This window comes from Myxocyprinus asiaticus, chromosome 44 (genome assembly GCF_019703515.2).
Source record: "Myxocyprinus asiaticus isolate MX2 ecotype Aquarium Trade chromosome 44, UBuf_Myxa_2, whole genome shotgun sequence".
Classification (NCBI taxonomy): Eukaryota; Metazoa; Chordata; class Actinopteri; order Cypriniformes; family Catostomidae; genus Myxocyprinus; species Myxocyprinus asiaticus.
The window spans coordinates 7072829-7093136 of NC_059387.1; the positions used below are offsets into that span (position 1 = coordinate 7072829).

At 37.8% G+C, this 20308-nt stretch overlaps 1 protein-coding gene and 1 pseudogene across 2 annotated transcripts; one reads left to right on the top strand and one right to left on the bottom strand.

Moving 5' to 3' along the window:
* The window catches only part of LOC127434677 (abl interactor 1-like), a 74380-nt pseudogene extending 68085 nt beyond the window's left edge, over positions 1–6295 (top strand).
* Positions 6296–8923: 2628 nt separating this feature from the next.
* LOC127434680 (all trans-polyprenyl-diphosphate synthase PDSS1-like) lies at positions 8924–19981 on the bottom strand. 2 transcript variants are annotated; one of them, XM_051687590.1, is made up of 11 exons: positions 19787–19981; positions 19319–19389; positions 16941–17070; positions 16624–16754; positions 16388–16529; positions 16192–16303; positions 16000–16109; positions 15838–15918; positions 12340–12453; positions 11634–11714; positions 8924–9838 (listed from the first exon to the last, which is right to left on the bottom strand). In XM_051687590.1, exons 1-11 carry the CDS (start codon positions 19964–19966, stop codon positions 9698–9700), a joined length of 1293 nt encoding a protein of 430 aa, XP_051543550.1. In that variant the 5' UTR covers positions 19967–19981; the 3' UTR covers positions 8924–9697. The 2 variants fall into 2 exon arrangements, with proteins under 2 accessions (XP_051543550.1, XP_051543551.1); XM_051687591.1 differs by lacking the exon at positions 12340–12453 and having other exon boundaries at positions 19787–19969.
* Between the last annotated feature and the right edge of the window lie 327 nt (positions 19982–20308).

Here is a 20308-nt window from a genome sequence, read left to right on the forward strand (position 1 = left end):
TTGTTAGTTGAATAGAAATAAAAAGGATGTCGTTTTCAACCTTTTCACACTCAATTCTGTTTGAATGCATTAGGTTGCTTTTCAAATCTTTTTCTTCTACCTTGTCATTTAGGACTGACTAATGTCTATGCTTTCTTTTTTTCCCCCTCTTTCATCTGTGCTCCTTTGCATATCCTCTTTTTCTTCCCACTTATTTCACCTTCTCTTTCACTGTTTGGCGTGGTGTTTTTTGGTGGGTGTCCAGTGACAATCGCACCCCCTCCTCCGCCCATGCCCCAGCTCACCCCACAGATCCCACTCACAGGTTTTGTGGCCAGAGTTCAGGAGAACAGTAAGTCTAACGGCCACGTTTCCTCACAGCATGTTAAATGCATGCATCTCTGTTTGTGCCGTAGTAGTCACCACTATTCATTCAGTTCAGCGACTGCAGAGGTCAGTGAGTGCATGCGTATTGCCATTGTTCACTCAATACAATTCAAACAATACACTGAAATAAATACAAATAGAGTCTTTCCTAAAGCCGTTTTCTCAAAGCAAAAAGTGTGTCATATATTTACATAAGTGAGTATTGCTTTATATAACCTAAAAGAGGCTTGCCAAACTGTTCGGAGCAAGATTTTCACTGTTTCGCACTTGAAAGGTGCCCATTGATTTGTTGCATATGTTCTACATTCTGTTTTTACTCTGGGATTACAACTAGGAGTCAATATTCAATGGCAATACAGTGTGCCTCATATAGACTGTATGTTTTGTGACACCCTCCCTCCCATTCATCTACATTTGCATACAGTCTGGTGTTTGATTTCTACCCAGCAAGCCTCAAGGAGGGCTAAAACACTCTGATGTTCTATTGAAGCCTTTTAACTTGTTACTTAGAATTCAGAGTTAACTATTTTGAAATGTTTTTCTACTTGTCAGGGCAACATCACTGGTTAACTCTCATACTGCCATCTGTTGACAGTTATGTATATTACAAGGTTAAATGCACAGGCAAATCATTTCTGTGCTGCATTAAAGTGCAATGAAAATACCCTTTTTCTTTCTTTTTCTTTTTTTTTTTTAATACAAAAGTATTGCTTTTAGTAAAATGGCTACCAAGAGAATACACAAATAGGTTTTTACTGCCCTCCCATGATATTGTCTGGTATTGCATTCAAGAGTTAAAGGCGTAGTTCATCCAAAAATAACAAATTCTGTCATTTACTCACCCTTATTTTGCTTTAAATCCACATGACTAATTTTCTTCTGCAGAAAACAAATGGGAGATGTTGGGCAGAATGTTCATGCTTCTCTTTTCCATACAATTAAAGTGAATGGGGGACGGTGGATGTCTAGCTGCAAAAGCGATTAAAATATCACCATAAAAGTAGTCCATACGACTTGTGTGCAATATTCAAAGTCTTCTGATGCCATACAATATCTTTGCTTATATGAGTCCTTATTCACTGAAAATCTTGTCCTCCGCCGCAGCTGATATTTTAATGCTTGTCCACATTAAAATATGGCCAAATGCCATTGGATGTCGTGTTTCATATACAATCTCTTTGTGGAAAGTTTAATGTTGTGGAAAGTGCGAATTAGTTTTGAGAGCTAAAGCGGAGGAAAAATTGTCTATGACTTTGTGAAATTTTAGTTTTTCACAAAGGTATTTTATGTCTTCAGAAGACTTGGAATATGGTTCATAAGTTGTTTGGACTACATAAAATTCTTCCTGCTGTGTATTTTAGCCACCACATGCAGTTTTCCACACCCAAATTTAAAAACTCACCTTATGCATGCACAGACAGTGGACTAATTGCAAAACATTGGTCTCGTTTTACAGAAAAAACCCCAAATTTAATATACACATATATATATATATATATATATATATATATATATATATATATATATATATCACTATATTGCCAAAAGTATTCGCTCACCCATCCAAATAATTGAATTCAGGTGTTCCAATCACTTCCATGGCCACAGGTGTATAAAATGAAGCACCTAGGCATGCAGACTGCTTCTACAAACATTTGTTTAAGAATGGGCTGCTCTCAGGAGCTCGGTGAATTCCAGCGTGGTACTGTGATAGGATGCCACCTGTGCAACAAGTCCAGTCGTGAAATTTCCTCACTACTAAATATTCCACAGTCAACTGTCAGTGGTATTATAACAAAGTGGAAGCGATTGGGAATGACAGCAACTCAGCCACGAAGCGGTAGGCCACGTAAAATGACAGAGCGGGGTCAGCGGATGCTGAGGCGCATAGTGCGCAGAGGTCGCCAACTTTCTGCAGAGTCAATCTCTACAGACCTCCAAAGTTCATGTGGCCTTCAGATTAGCTCAAGAGCAGTGCGTAGAGAGCTTCATGGAATGGGTTTCCATGGCCGAGCAGCTGCATCCAAGCCATACATCATCAAGTGCAATGCAGAGCGTCGGATGCAGTGGTGTAAAGCACGCCGCCACTGGACTCTAGAGCAGTGGAGACGCGTTCTCTGGAGTGACGAATCATGCTTCTTCATCTGGCAATCTGATGGACGAGTCTGGGTTTGGCGGTTGCCAGGAGAACGGTACTTGTCTGACTGCATTGTGCCAACTGTGAAGTTTGGTGGAGGAGGGATTATGGTGTGGGGTTGTTTTTCAGGAGCTGGGCTTGGCCCCTTAGTTCCAGTGAAAGGAACTCTGAATGCTTCAACATACCAAGAGATTTTGGACAATTCCATGCTCCCAACTTTGTGGGAACAGTTTGGGGATGGCCCCTTCCTGTTCCAACATGACTGCGCACCAGTGCACAAAGCAAGGTCCATAAAGACATGGATGAGCGAGTTTGGTGTGGAAGAATTTGACTGGCCTGCACAGAGTCCTGACCTCAACCCGATAGAGCACCTTTGGGATGAATTAGAGCGAAGACTGCGAGCCAGGCCTTCTCGTCCAACATCAGTGTCTGACCTCACAAATGCGCTTCTGGAAGAATGGTCAAATATTCCCATAAACACACTCCTAAACCTTGTGGAGAGTCCCAGAAGAGTTGAAGCTGTTATAGCTGCAAAGGGTGGGCCGATGTCATATTAAACCCTATGGATTAAGAATGGGATGTCACTTAAGTTCATATGCGTCTAAAGGCAGATGAGCGAATACTTTTGGCAATATAGTGTGTGTGTGTGTGTGTGTGTGTGTGTGTGTGTGTGTGTATGTATGTATATACACACACACACACACACACACACATATATATATATATGTGTGTGTGTCTATACTGTATATATATATATATATATATAAAAACAAGAATTCAGAAATAATTTTGTACATGTTTACAAACTATTGATGAAAATACATTTCTTTCTCTTTTTTGTCCTGTTTTTGAAAGTCTGCGATTCAGGCTGTTTGCTCTGTTCTTGCAAAAAGTGTTAGTTCATTCCACTAGATGGTAGAAATTACAGAGAATATTTTTTTTTCTCCATGTAGTTCTGAAATGCAAGTGACACTCTAATGCAGCCGTTGGATGGTCCCCAGAGTTTAAAGCATTAAATTCACTTTTTTAGAGCTTTTTAATCATGTTTTACTCAACCCGACAGCATCCATCCCCATTCACTTTCATAGATAGATTTCTCCTTTTTTTGTTTCATGGATGATAGTAAGTCATAAAGGTTGGGAATGACATGAGGGTGAGTAAATGATTTTTACTAACTGTAAACTGATGAAAACAAAGAATGCCTGCATAACTTTTCTGTCATTTTGAGGGCCTTGACTTGACTTGCATTATAACCTAACTTCTCTGTTCCATTGTTATCTGGTAAGTATTCACATTTTTGAGTACCTACATACATGCACACAATATCCCGAGATGTGACCACATACTCAGCACATCAACATCTCCATCAGACATACTGTATGCAAATTAACTGTTCATGGGACTTGCATGTTTACTAACTAGACTGCATGAGAATGTGTGCATGGTGATTATAAGACCAACTGGATCGCATGCCCCGCCAGGCTCGCTAACGTGGACTTTGGAGCACATGGTTATTTATGTCTTTTTAATGTCTGTGATAACCTGACTGTTGTCTTTGGTGGGTGTTCAGTTGCAGATACCCCGACTCCACCACCTCCACCTCCCCCAGATGACATGCCCATGTTTGACGAGACCCCACCTCCACCCCCACCACCGCCTGTCGACTATGAAGATGAAGAGGCAGCTGTAGTGCAGTACAGTGACCCCTACGCAGATGGAGACCCACAGTGGGCCCCCAAGTCCTACATTGAGAAAGGTGAGATTGTATTTCAGGTTTGCAGTCTTGTTAACCTGCTCTAGAAATATGAATAGACCTCAAATGCAGTTTATGCACATCAGTGCTGAGGAAGCTACTCATAATTTCAAGTAGTCAAACAACAATAATGCTGTTATTAACAGTAGTTGGCAACACTACATACTCAAAATGTAGATTCAAAAAATCACTATAATGCATGACCTATCATCAAATATTTGTTAACTTCTCTTTATCCTTTTAACTGTTACTGTATTCGTCTCAGTTGTGGCTATCTATGACTACACCAAGGATAAGGATGACGAGTTGACCTTCACGGAGGGAGCAATCATCTACATCATCAAGAAGAATGACGACGGATGGTTTGAGGGAGTTTGCAATGGTTTCACCGGTCTGTTTCCAGGCAACTATGTGGAGTCAATCATGCACTATGCGGACTGAAGGGACCATACTTTATAATCTTATCAAACAAATACACAATCAATCAGATCTAGATCACAGTATAGCCCCGTTTATAAGGATGGCAGAATGTTTGTTCCTGACAAATGGCGAATCTGTGCTGTTAAAAAAAAAACAAATCTATGAACTTTATTTTGTGGTGATGGGTAGATATGGGGAAATGGGTCGGACCAACAATTCAAAGATCAGAGGAAGTCAGTGTATATAAAAGAAAAGTGTGTAGTGAATGTCAGTCACAGTATCTTGAGCTGTCGATACCACATGTGAACATGTAAGTAGATGATTGTCTCCGCTTTTATTACATTTCCAACTAAAATTTATTTGATTCCCTTTACCTAGCCCCTCCATGCACATTCGTTTCGATGCAAGAATTCACTAATTTTTAATTGAATTAATTTTAACGTTTTATCACCACATCATCGCCCAAAAAGGGTTTTGAATTCTTGATGTAAAGCACGCATTCAAAAAGAAATGTATTGTAACCTAAAGTTTTAATTCCATTCTGCTTCAATCATTGTATTATTTGCAGTGAACTTATTGAGATACAAATTATTTGTACTGCTCTCATTTTAAGCTTAATTTTATTTTTGGGGGATAACGAATGCAAAGCACAAACTTTTTTTTCTTTTTTTTAACTGGACAAAGTTGCTCTATTTTAAGTATGAATTTGGTAACACTTTAAAATAAGGATTTATTTGTTAACATTAGTTTATCCATCAGGTATCATGAACTAACAATGAACAATTTTTTAAACATTTATTATTCGTGGTTAATGTCAATTCATAAATATACTATTGTTCACTGTTAGTTCATAATGCATTAAGTAACGTTAGTGTATGTTAAATGTATAATAAATGTAGAAATAAACATTAACTGAGATAAAAAGTAGTGTTCATTGTTAGTTCATATTGAGTTAACTAATGTTAACATGTACAACCTTATTGTAATATGTTACTATGAATTACTAGTTTTTACCACAAAGACTAAAGTATTTGCTACAGTGAACAAACATGAATTATATGTAGATAGCTTAAATATATTTAGGCTACAAAGTATCTAAAAGTCTCTAATCAGTACATATCACAATTCATACAATGCTGGACTAAATGTTTTTACTGTAACCAGTAACTGCCATGTTGTTTTACAGTAAAGAGACCAATATTACAGCTGGTGTAGCTCCTCTGCATAGAACAACTGATAGGTATCAACTACTAAGATCTGAACAGGTGTAGATACCTAACTCAGGTCCTCGCTCACGGTCAGCATTAATTCCACCTTTTTTTAAAAAACGTTTTTGTGTCCGTTTCCTTTCTACGAGTTGTTAATGAGATCATACTGTCTGAGAACTGATAGTGTTTTTAATTACTATTTGACACTGTCAGTGATTTCTGGAGCTTAAAGCTGATGCCTTGAGACTATTCTTTTGTCATACTGAAACATTTGAAGTGTTCCAACTGAATTCCATCTGGGTCGAAGCTCATCCTTTGCCCAGAATTTGTATTTATAATATGTTAATTGAAATGTAATTGTACAGTCTTTTATAATAAATCATTCTATGTAAAATGTGTCTGTTGAATTAGTAGTAGAGTGTTTTATTTTGCCTTTTGTATCTTGTTTAGAGGAATGTTGAGAGAAGACATGGAATGGGAAGTGATTGGGAACAGGTTTGGGGATGTTGCGAGCTGGATTCAAACTTGCAGGCTTGAAAATCTTAAAGCCAGTCTTTTTTCCAACAAAGGGTCAGTAAAGAAGGTGCTTGACCTCAGAAGGTCAAATTAAATTTTATATGAGCCATTTTCATTTTATTCAGGTTTGCAAGTTTTGTAACCACATTTTTGGATATGTGTGAATGTAGTTCTGAGCTCTGATTTTGTGTGATTATGGGTCTGTTCCAGACTTGGTGAGTTGCCTCACTGTCTCCTGCCTACATAGGCAGCATCCTTACTGAAACAAGCCTCATAAGACTGTGATTTGGAAAACTACATAGTAGTGATGGGTCGTTCATTTTGAACTAATCTTTTATGTGACTCAGAAGAACGAGCACTCTCAGAGAGTGATTAGTTCATGTTGTGTTGGTCGCGCATGTGCATTGCGACCTCCGTTCGTTTGTTACGTGAAAACCACATAGACGCTGTACAGGACACATAAATGATTAGTTCACCTTTCAACTCTTTTGAACCGAGTCGTTAGTTCTTTTGCCACGTGACAGCCGTATACAGTATGCACATATGGCTGTCAAGTGACAAAAGAACGAACGACTCGGGCAAGAAGATTTCAGAGGTGAATTAATCATTTCTGTGTCTCATAATTTGTCCTTCGCTGCATTATCAATTTTTCCTTATTGGGACTATAATCAAAGTTTGCGTAAGTAGACGTGTTGCCCCCCAATTATTATTTGGCTATTGAAAATGTAACATTTTAATTTAATTCTGCTAAAATGAACTAAATGACCTGAATAAAGATTCGTTCATTTTGCTGAGCGAGACTCAAAGATTCAAGTCAGTAAAATGATCCGATCTTCCCAACGCTACAACATAGGCGGCAGCTCCGAGCATCAACTAGCGCTCCTCACGCGCAGCGCACGCGAGACTCGACTCGCAACTGATTTCAAGTCTTTTTAGCAAGTCAGTCCACTGTCGGCCATCTTTGGAACGCTCTCGGGAGGCTATTTCCAGTCATGCCAATGCAGCTCCTCTCTACTTAAATGGCTGAACACCGAAATCTCAAAAACGGTTGGTCAAGATTACAATCAAAGTCCATATTTCAAATCAGCAATAAAATCTGATAATACTGGTTTCATAAATCGTGCTGCTTTACCTCAGATTATTAAAAAAAAAACACGCAATTTTCCCGGCTTGTATTGCTATGAGCATGCGCGTTTTAGTGTTGCTAGGTGGCAGGTGATGTCTGTATCTAAAAGGTGATTGATTGGCTCTAAACTGTAAGGCGGGACTTCCTTTGGGCGCTCAGAGTTTATTGGTTGAGCGTTCCAATTTCTCCCAGTCATTTAAATAGAAGTGGCCCGTCTCTACAAAATAATCTCTGATACAGGTCACGCGAGGGAAACGACGCGATCATCTAATGCACAAAAATACGCACAAAACACATATTTTCGGTAAAATAGTCGGTTGCATATAATATTAAACTGTTATTTATCGATTCTTTTCAGTATTGAATGGAGTATATTTATAATCTAAATTTTATCTCGCATCGTCCGCCATCTTGGATTTATTTTTCCGCCAAGCTCATCACGGTGCATTCAGGGATCACCTACCCAGGGATGAATGCATACGATGCTAGCTGAGAATTTGGCCAAAACGAGATATCTTAAGATACCTATTTTTTGGGACAGCCTTCGCGTCGGTAGCGTGCCAATGATGTCTTAAAATGCTGCCTCCGGAGGATGCTCACTAGGTTCTGGAACAGACCCTTATTTTCTAGCAATAAACATTAAATTAATTAGTAAAATTCAAAATAAATTACTATATATATATAGAGAGAGAAACATCAGAAATGGATAAGTGTTGTGGATTTAGCCTGCTGTAAATTAAACGGATCAGTCTGTAGGGTCTATGACTAGTTTGGTACCAGATGTTGGTTTGTAGTTATTGATAAACTTACCAGCAAACTCAGAACATTCCCCTAACGTCAGCATATGGTTCCTGTGGTATATATTTTCCCCTAACGTTCTAGAAATGTTCTCTTTAGGTTTTATTTTTATAACCATAAACTACGTTTTTGTGAGACAACCTAATAAGAACTTATACAGAATGTTATCTAATGGTTGTTTTATTTTAATAACCCTTACGTTCTCAGAATGTTGCAGGGAGGTCTTTGTGACAACCTAATTAGAACTTAAACACAATGTTCTCTAATGGTTATTTTTAGATTTTATTTTTAGAACCATAAACTAATGTCCACAGAACGTTGCAGGGAGTTTTTGTGTGTGTGTGTGACAACCTAATAAGAACTTATTTAGAACATTCTCTTTAATGGTTATTTTTAGAACCATAAACTAACGTTCACAGAATGTTGTAGGGAGGTTTTTGTGTGACAACCTAATAAGAACATTATATTTTCTAATGGTTATTTTTAGGTTTTATTTTTCACTCACATTTTTCATTTTTGATATTTCCAATATGTTTTCTTAAAATAACTTTAGTAACAGGGATGAATGGTTGAGTTTGACAAATCAACACTACAAAAAGTGAGAAAATGAAATGAGATTATTTACTTCCTGCCTGCTGTAGAAAGAGTCCAAATGAATGACAATGTTACAATCTGGGTGTCACAAGTTTAGACATTTAATGTGTTTAAAACCAGCTTCTTTTCATGCTATGGTAACATGTTAGATAGTAGATTATCTAATGTACTTAGAATTCAAGGAACATGGGATTTGTGCCATTATTTCTTACAGAAAAGTAACTGGAAGCCAATTTGTACCCCATTTATGGAATGTGATGCATAACAGCTAAATTTGTCAAAGCACTCCTGATCACCACTAAGTCACAGCTTAAATGGAAAAACAAGACTCGATGTTTACTTTAAAAAATACCTTATTTAATTTTATTTAAGTACATAGCCAGTGGTGTAAGGCCTTGAAAGTTATTGAGCACTTGATGTGATAAGTACATTGACAACATCTTTCAATAAAATCTAAGATGTTTGGCCCTTGTAGTTTGGACGGATGTTTATGTTATCTGTAACAGATCCACATAGACACACACATGACAGTAGCACCTCAATCTGTGCGACACATGGAATTACAATGATCCTGTAGATCTCCTTCAACAGCACCGGTCATACATCCCGTGCAGTGGTGACACAGCTCAGGGTTCTGTGATTGGACAGCAGGCGCTCTGCGATTACAGTACGGTAAATTATACAGCAACAATGGCATAAATAAATAATTCTTTGTTCTCTGTTTGAGTGGAGGCCCAGCAGAGGTGTAGCTGCCTGAGTATGGAGCACTGGATCCAGGTTCACTTGTCCCGGCTCAGCACCAGCTCGGTCAGTCGGATCAGTGCATCTCGCTCTGTTGATGGCCGCAGCTGACTGATCTGACGGATGGCCTCTTGGCAGTAGTGTTGGGCGAGGTAGTTAGTCTGTTCCACACCGTCACTCTGCGGGAACATGGGAGTAATTTTATCTGAGCCCATGTTTACACTTGTGTTAAGATGCGTTTCAGGGATCTACAGGTGTAAACGGGGTCTAAAACTTTTTGTGATCGGATCACTGAAACCACATACGAAGGTAGTCAAAAACACTTGTGACCACATCACATTGGAAGTGTAAATGCTAATCTGTCTTGATGAGTCCTGGACAGCAGTGAAGCACCACCCCCTCACCTGTCAATCAACCGCTGCACTAAAACATGAGTTTAAACTTTGCTATTACGAGCGGCTTTGAAAGGAAATATCCGTCCGATTGGAAAATTTGAAAAAGCGTATATATACACAAGCACAAGAACTTTACAGATCTTCTTCAGTGTGTCTGATACCAACATGCAGGGGCACAGACAAGAACACAAACATCTGAAGCTCAGGTTAATACAGGAAATCCATTGAAATAACAGAGAATTCTGCTCGAAAATTGCATTTGTGCTAAATTTTGCTTACATTTCAACTGCATCTGGGAGAAATAGCGCAATGATTTTTTTTCACTTGTATTTTTTTCTGACTTGTTTGCACTTTAATATCATGCAGTAACACAAAGACATAGCGACTGATGTACGTCATCATGAAATGAGACCCTCCCCTTGAAATCCAAACAGTAGGAGCATTTCGGCAGACCACATGTGATCAGATCACACGGAATGCATCTTAGTACCAGGTGTAAAAGGGGTTTGAGATGCTAATTGGAATTCACAGCTAGTTAACAAAACTTCTGTAATCCAATTAATCTGTCAAGAACACGTCTGGGTCATGATTCACCCCAAAATCAAACGAGATATATGAAAATGTTGCTTAAAGACAATGACTGCGTTTACATAGACACCAGAAAGCGGCTTATAGCGAGAAAGTGGCATTCCCACTTACATGCACTGTATAAGCGTCATACTCTTTACTCCCGTATACATGCGGCACGATCAGTAAGCATCTTTCTCCACAGCAATGCAATTTTCCCATGCCACTTGTGTAAATAACAAACATAGGATATGAGGAAGACTTCACTATTTTATTCTCTGTTGCTTTGCTTTATTTCAAGATATCCAAAGTTGTTGCTGTGTTTGTTTCCTTCACTTTCTATCGCAGTCTGCAGCAGAATTGCACTACAATAGTGGGGTGTCCCTCTTGCATCAAACCCAGGGATTCCCTCAATGTACATGAGCGCATACACGAGAACGTGAGGGACAGTCGCGAATTGCGATTTTAAATTGGTGTGTACATATATGTGTAGTTTATAGTGTATGTGCTCTTCCCGCTGAACTCCCAGAAATGTTGAATTCTTTCTGCTATGTTGACTTGTTGTTGGGCTCCATTCTATGACATTTGTTATCCGGTCTGTTCACGCACATGCATACTCCTCCAAGACCTGTAAGAATGCTGCTTAAGAGTTTAAATGACCACATAAGCCGCATTCTCAAGGAGAAACCTGGGTGTGTTAAACTGCTTTCTCTTAATCCTTTAAACGGTGTAAGAAAATCAACATTCTCGTTTATGTGATGTTTCAGAACGCCGCTTTCTGCAAAAGCCCAGGAATAAACCGTTTTCTTAAGTGCATGTAATCAAGGTCAATGAAGCGTTTATCATGAACATTAAGATTTTTAGCATTGTGACATTTCCATAAATAATCACTTTTTGACTTTTGATTTTGGAGTGAAATTTACAGTGGCCCACCGTAGAAATGTAACATTGAAATGTTTTTGTGAGATTCACCTTAATACTGTAACACAAATCCTTCAACAGAAATTCTTACCTTCAGGACATATTGCCAGGCTCGATCCACATCTCCATCTGAGCTGAAACGGCGCATGATCATTGCATGAAGCTCCGGAAACTAAAGATGGAGAGGTAAAGAGGTGTATTAAAAGTGTAAATGGTTTGCAAGTAATGAAATCCAAACTACCTACTCCACAAAATAATGAACCACAAAAACAGATTTTAGTTAGTTAAAACCAGATTATATTAGTTTTAAACCTTATGACTGTTCTGTAAACATCAAATTTACTATTTAAATGAAGTGTGTTTTCACATGAAAGCTTTCGGTGCGGACCAAAGTCTATTTTATGCCAGATTTAGTTATTTTTGGTTGGTGTCTAAGCTGTTTTCTGAACTCAAGTGCGCGTACCAAGAAACCAAATATGTGTGGAAATGTGGGTCTGGGTTACAGTTCATGTGGATTCCCCTATTGTTCATCATTAGTATGAAAGTAATCCAACCAAATTTGCTTACTGCTACTTATGATGTATAAATTGCCCATTAATAAATTAAATAATGCATTTCTCATTTATTGTTTTCTGAGAAGAACGAAAAAGGGGGTGGATTCAAACATGGACTCAGACCGGGCAATCAAACAAAGCCTAAAATATGAGGTAATCAAACAACCACTAACTAAAAAGCAAAAAATGTTTGCCCCCAAACCCCTTCAATTTTTAGACCAACGTTGTGTTCAGCTGCCCCACCTGCTGGCAAGCAAACAGAACAGGACCAGTGGCCAGGCCCAGTTTGAGATCTGCAGCTGACGGCTTCCCCAGGCGTTTTGCACATGATGTGAAGTCAAGAATGTCATCCACAAGCTGCCAGAGAACACACAAATATGTTTTTAATTACTTTAGATCCAGATTTAAGTGGATATTTAGGTTTATCTAACCAATGTTAGAAAGCAATAGAAAAACTAACTATAATAAACTGCTCTGCACTTTATTGTGCACATTCACACAAATGGCAATTTACTAAAGGAAAGGTTCCTATATTTAAGTATTCGAGTCACTGTGTGTTATCTGAATGCTGGTTAAAACCTATATCAGCTATACATAAAAAGATTTCTGTCCCTATAAATGATGTCCGTTTAAAGTAATACAACATAAACCATCAGGAATAAATGTTAAAGTTTCTGTCATTATTAATTAATAATTAACTACATCACTTTCTACTTCTCAAATTGAAACAATGGTCACAGCAACCAAAAAATACTGACTGCAACAGCCATGACTTTGATGCATTTAGACAATACATTTTCACAATAAATGTTATTAAAATTGCAATATGCAAACAAAAGTACATTTGTAACTGCAAAATGTTTAAAATATTAGCCATAATTAAAAAATGATGAATGCTTGCATTAAAAATTCTCAGAATGTCATAATATAGCGATTATCGATCAGCACACTATTTTCTCGATACGTTTTTGAGGCATCGATATGTTAACATTAGCCGACATTTAAATTAGAAGCCTAATTTGTGAGCTTTCCAATTCACAGTCAATTGACCTTCCGTTTAATGTAGTCTGGCGTAATAGCTTTGGGAGACCCCAAGGGGGTGAAATAACATTTACTCTACTTAATACTGAAGGGTGCGTCGATGCGGTGCAGATGGGGTTCCAAAGTTGTGAATCAAGTCACCAAACACACAAAAGTTAAGGAGGTTTTTGTACTTCTGTGATGTTGAAGAGTTTGCAGGTTAATGTATGAAACTGAACGATTAGAAATGGCAAAGTTTATTATGCATTTTCTCTGTATGTACAGGTGCATCTCAATAAATTAGAATGTCGTGGAAAAGTTCATTTATTTCAGTAATTCAACTCAAATTGTGAAACTCGTGTATTAAATAAATTCAGTGCACACAGACTGAAGTAGTTTAAGTCTTTGGTTCTTTTAATTGTGATGATTTTGGCTCACATTTAACAAAAACCCACCAATTCACTATCTCAAAAAATTAGAATATGGTGACATGCCAATCAGCTAATCAACTCAAAACACCTGCAAAGGTTTCCTGAGCCTTCAAAATGGTCTCTCAGTTTGGTTCACTAGGCTACACAATCATGGGGAAGACTGCTGATCTGACAGTTGTCCAGAAGACAATCATTGACACCCTTCACAAGGAGGGTAAGCCACAAACATTCATTGCCAAAGAAGCTGGCTGTTCACAGAGTGCTGTATCCAAGCATGTTAACAGAAAGTTGAGTGGAAGGAAAAAGTATGGAAGAAAAAGATGCACAACCAACCGAGAGAACCGCAGCCTTATGAGGATTGTCAACCAAAATCGATTCAAGAATTTGGGTGAACTTCACAAGGAATGGACTGAGGCTGGGGTCAAGGCATCAAGAGCCACCACACACAGACGTGTCAAGGAATTTGGCTACAGTTGTCGTATTCCTCTTGTTATGCCACTCCTGGCGTCTTACCTGGGCTAAGGAGAAGAAGAACTGGACTGTTGCCCAGTTGTCAAAAGTCCTCTTTTCAGATGAGAGCAAGTTTTGTATTTCATTTGGAAACCAAGGTCCTAGAGTCTGGAGGAAGGGTGGAGAAGCTCATAGCCCAAGTTGCTTGACGTCCAGTGTTAAGTTTCCACAGTCTGTGATGATTTGGGGTGCAGTGTCATCTGCTGGTGTTGGTCCATTGTGTTTTTTGAAAACCAAAGTCACTGCACCCATTTACCAAGAAATTTTGGAGCACTTCATGCTTCCTTTTGCTGAAAGATGCTGATTTCATTTTCCAGCAGGATTTGGCACCTGCCCACACTGCCAAAAGCACCAAAAGTTGGTTAAATGACCATGGTGTTGGTGTGCTTGACTGGCCAGCAAACTCACCAGACCTGAACCCCATAGAGAATCTATGGGGTATTGTCAAGAGGAAAATGAGAAACAAGAGACCAAAAAATGCAGATGAGCTGAAGGCCACTGTCAAAGAAACCTGGGCTTCCATACCACCTCAGCAGTGCCACAAACTGATCACCTCCGTGCCACGCCGAATTGAGGGAGTAATTAAAGCAAAAGGAGCCCCTACCAAGTATTGAGTACATATACAGTAAATGAACATACTTTCCAGAAGGCCAACAATTCACTAAAAATGTTTTTTTATTGGTCTTACGATGTATTCTAATTTTTTGAGATAGTGAATTGGTGGGTTTTTGTTAAATGTGAGCCAAAATCATCACAATTAAAAGAACCAAAGACTTAAACTACTTCAGTCTGTGTGCATTGAATTTATTTAATACACGAGTTTCACAATTTGAGTTGAAGTACTGAAATAAATGAACTTTTCCACGACATTCTAATTTATTGAGATGCACCTGTATGTAACCATGAATAGTTTTTATTCAAGCAGTCAAACCACAAAAAGACATACTTGTATCTGAAAATACATTGTGTAGGCTATAAGAAGGATGCATATTCCCAATATATCATCCAGTGATGGCTAGAGTAAATAATGGCTTCCGCCAGACGCGTCCGTGGTGCGACCCCCTTTAAGTTACTCTGCCGCTTACACTTTACCAAAGTTGTGCTGGAATTATGTATGAAGAGACAAAAACTTTTGTGAAACTTACTCATTCTTTATTAATTTTTTATACATTTTAGAATAATAGTAAAGTCATCAAAACTATGGAATAACATAAATGGAACTTTGGGAATTGTGTTGTGACTAAACAAAATCCAAAATAAATCAAAACTGTGTTATATTTTAGCATCTTCAAAGTAGTCACCCTTTGTCTAGAATTTGCATACATGTACTCTTGACATTTTCTCAACCAACTTCTTGAGGTATCACCCTGGGATGCTTTTTAAACAGTATTGAAGGAGTTCCCATCTATGTTGGGCACTTATTGGCTGCTTTTCTTTATTCCAAGTCATCCATTCCAAAAATGTTTTTTTTAAATAAAATGTTAGTTTTGTAATTAAATAAATTAATATGGTGGCACAATTATATTTTTGTCTACAAAACTAATTTCAAACATTTAAGCATACGCCTTCAGATCAAAAGATTTTTAAGATCATGAGTAACATTTCAGGCAAGTGACCCCAAACTTTTGAACGGTAGTGTATATCGATAATCATCTGGAAAATTTTCTGATTTGATGTGTGAAAAAGGCATCGGTCCCAAGCCGAAAAAAATACTTTCTAAATATGATGAAGCCAATACATTTGAAATAAAAAGCCATAAAAATGTATATAAAGACATTACCTGGAATGCAATACCAACATTTCGCCCATATTGATAAGCTATCTCGTGCACTTCAGGATCAGAGTTCACCAGAACTGAAACCTAAAATTGCAAATACAATGTTAAATTTATCTTTCAAGCACTGAACTTCATCTTATTATTGTCAAGACAGAACGTACATACTGCTTTACAACTGTTAGCAATGAGACTTGCGGTCTTCTTAAAGGTTTTCTCAAGGTAATGCTTGAATCGCTCGTTTTCATTCTCTTTAGACCCCAACTGCATGAATTCACCTGGAATTTCATGACAGAAGACTATAAATAACTTCTCAGTTACTAATAAAATAAATTATATTTCAAAACTAGAGTGACATACCTCGCACGAGGTCTTCTATGACTTGCGACAGCACTGAAACGACTGTATTGTTCCCAATACGTGCTAAAGCCATAGACGCGGCTGATAGAATGAAATCTCCAGCCAGGATAGCCTAACAGATATGGATGAAAAACATGATTGCTCATGCTCAATCAATAAAGACAATGTTTTCTATTTTCAGATCAAATGAGCTCACTTTTCTTTCTCCCCACACTCTGTTAATGGTGTTTTTTCCTCTGCGAGTGTCTGAATCGTCAATAACGTCATCGTGCACCAGGCTGGCGGTGTGGATCATCTCAGAGATCATAGCTATAGACCGCTGTGCTGGCAGCAGCACCCTGGGACAATCAAAAGTGTCTCTTAAACATACTGTATGTCATGTGTATATGTTAAGGTATCTAAACACAAGTATAAGCAGTGCTGGTTTCTTACCCCTCTTTGTTGCTGTGAATGTTACAAGCTCGCGCCATCAGAACAACAATCATTGGTCTAAATGCTTTTCCCTTCCCATCAAAGTAATAATCACACAGTGCTTTCAGCTCAACTTTGGAGACAAACAACTCCTGAAACACAAATTTAAACAGGTCGGTTTCAGCAGTTTGCATAAAATACACAAAATAGTGAGATTGCATAAAGTTACACATTAGGAAATAGCTTCAGGTGTTTGTTGGGCATTATTGATTAAAATCTTATTAGAACTAGAAAAGCTCTTATTGTTTTATTTACTATGCAATCACTTTTTGACATACCTTCTTTATGTCTTCATATAAATTTTGCAGGTCCTTCTGTACAAGTGAGAAAGGATCTTTTAACTTTGTATCAGTGTGTACACTGCAACAGCACACTCGCTGTGTTGGAAAGAGATATCTATTCCTATACCTGAGACAAAAAAAAAAAAAATACAGATGTATTTATTATTTTACTGCTTAATCAAATAAAAATACTCCAAACAGCAATGTGCATGCATATGAATGTACGTGTAGCTATAAGTGAGTAGCTAAATTATATACTGGGCTAGTTGTCACATTTTTCACTCCAGTGAACATTTTTATCCTTAGGTGTATTTCTGAAAGTCAGTTTCCATATAGGCACTAACGTCAAAGTCTTGGCAACGAACAAACTTTTGTATATTTCCACCATTAATCCCCAGGAAAAAGACACTGTTCATTTAACATCCTATAGCGGGGCATGTTGTCACACTTTATGGGGTAAGTTGTCATACAGTTTTGCTGTGTAAATTATTACTTTTAAGTATAAAAAGCCTTTAACAATTTTGTTTAATATATTTATATTTCAAATTAAATGAATTTGTCAGTGTCACTAAAAGGTTACAAGTTATCGACACTGATTTGAGAAGAAATCTGTTTGAAATATAAAATATACTTAATTTCACAGCAAAACAAATATGAAGCACAAGACAAATCATGAAACATCAAAAATATGAAAAGTAACATACAAAAATATCAAACTATTTGTTTTGACCAACAGAAACGTTTATTATGATTTAATAACATATCTGAAAACTTAAAGGAACAGTATGTTACATTGACATCAAGAGTTTAAAATGGGTACTGCAGTCCAAATTCAAAATATTGGAGAGAGTTGTCTCCCCAACCCCCTCCTCCCCAGACTCCAAGCTCACGCGGGTTGCTAGGTTGAGGGCACACAACAGGAACGAGCAAACTGACAATGGCAAGCGATGAGCCTTACACTGTAAGTTGATCAGCTAATGTATACGTTTGCAATGTTTTTATTGTTTGCAAATTATAAACCAGCTCATGTGGATTTTTTATAGCTAGATGTATTGCTGGCTTCCATGGCTGTGTTTACCAGCTAACTTGTTTCGAATCTGGCAACCCGGGGTGTTGAAATACTATGGGGAAATGGGCAGTGGGCGGGATCACACAGGCCAAAACACAAACAGAAATTCCGGCCCAGAATGGACATTTCAAAGTAGAAAATACTGGCTGTAGCATTGTTTTCAGAGAAGCCAGTATTTCAACTTAACATGTTTCCTAAATCTCTGATAACATATTATGATCATTTTATGCTTTAGTACAGTAAATATATTACATATTGCACATTTAACCTGACCTGAGATTTATAAAAAATCAAAATAAAATACCCTTTTATACTGAGAACACAGTTCAACTTTTTGGTCAAAATCTACCTTCATTACTGTGCTGAATAATTTCTTAATGTGTGATAATCAGGCTGTTTGATTATTCAACAGATATTACAAAAACATGATGATGATGATGCACAAACAATATCCTATTTTAAAACAGTATGAACTAGGCATTTAAAATCAACATACCTACTTGAGAAAACAAGCAACCAGCAAACACAAAACGTTCCCCTAACATTAGCATTTGGTTTCTGTTTGGTTCCAATTCCTAACGTTAGGGGAATGTTCTCTTAAGGTTCTATTTTTTATTAATTAACGTTCACAGAAAGTTGCAGGGAGGTTTTTGCGGGACAACCTAATAAGAACCTATACAGAACGTTCTCTAATGGTTATTTTTAGGTTTTATTTTTAGAACCATAAACTAACGTTGACAGAGCGTTGCAGGGAGATTTTTGCGGGACAACCTAATAAGAACTTATACAGAACGTTCGCTAATGGTTCTTTTTAGGCTTTATTTTTCAGTCACATTTTTCATTATTTTTCCATATATTTGATTATTTTTCATAAAGGTTTCAGAGATGTTGAGACAACAATGACTGACAGTAGTGCAGAACAGCGAGCATTTAATTAAATGCAAAAATAAAGATCTCAGCGTATGGGATTTGAGTGCATTACAATAAAGTGATGTGAAAAGCAAACATTTATCCATCACTCTATATTATGTGTGATGACATCTTTAATGAATTTTATTGATGAATTAATTAAACAATGGATCACAAAAAGACATGGATTGTAGATTTATGGCCGTACAGCAGGGTTGCAGAAAGGATAGCAGAATATAAGAGGCTAGGAGAACGTTCTCCAAACCTGCAGAAAAAAAAAAAAAAAGATTCTGGCTATCCAAAAGAGAATGTAACAGTATCCATTCTGGGAACCAAAAATTGTTAGCAGGGCATTTGTGTACTTTAACTTTGTGACAGTAAGACACCAGTTACGTACCTGACATTGACATTCCTAGAAAGTGACATTGGTTTGCAGAAATGATGAACAGGTCCATCCCGAATCAGCACCTACAACACAACAATAATATAAATTACATCTGGAATGAATAAAGAACCAATCTAAACCAATACAAACTAATATAAGAAGTGTCTTAACATTCGCCTGTGCAACTTAGACATGTATGATGACAGATTTCCTGTGCAACATGAACAGTGGGCGTGTCGGAACTTGTAAGTTCCTTATGTACTGCATGAGTTCTTGACCTTTACACAGGGAGTTCCTGCCAGATCACGTCTCTTTATCTGCAAATATCTATATGCAACATGGCTGTAATGCAAGATATCTAACCTCATGTGTGAGTGTATGAGAGTACTCTATATGTGAATGATCTGTCATTCATTGTGCATTGCTCGTGCCGGTGACCTTCCCCGCTGCGCGTGCATGTCCTGCTCTGTCTCTCAATACCTGTCTCACCGCTCTGGAAGCGGCTGTTTCTCTGCCCGCTGAAGCCGCATGAATGAAAGCTCTTCCACTGATCCCGCAGCACCAGTCCAGTATGACAGCAGCACCTGTACTGCTCCTCCAGCATCGCCTCCACTGCACCGCCATGCTGCCCAGCCCTGAGCACATGCGCAGTGACGTCATGTTACGAACGCAAAGGCACGAACCGGAAGAGGCTGTCACATGACGAACTCATATTAAAAACTTTTGTATTTTCTTTGGCTGAGTGCGCAGTGACATACTACCCATACTACTCTTAATACCTCAGCCAAATATGTCAAAAATAGTAGTATGCCATTGCGTACTCGGTCATTATTTTTATTTATTTATTTAAGTAATAATTATGAATAAAATAAAGGTCTTCTTATAAAAATGATATACAAATTAAAAGTCATTAAGCAATTTATTTTGTTACGTCTATACGCATGTTGTTATAATTTTATGATTTATTTTCATAGATATTTGTTTTTAGTTATTTTATTAACA

What these genes read in the sequence shown, in the direction of transcription:
- LOC127434680 (XM_051687590.1), bottom strand. Translation starts at nt 19,966, where the DNA reads ATGACGTCACTGCGCATGTGCTCAGGGCTGGGCAGCATGGCGGTGCAG. An exon ending in ATTCACAGCAACAAAGAGGG is followed by an intron (nt 16,530 to 16,623) that starts GTAAGAAACCAG and finishes TGATTGTCCCAG; the next exon opens with GGTGCTGCTGCCAGCACAGC. An exon ending in CCTGGCAATATGTCCTGAAG is followed by an intron (nt 9,839 to 11,633) that starts GTAAGAATTTCT and finishes ATGTTCCCGCAG; the next exon opens with AGTGACGGTGTGGAACAGAC.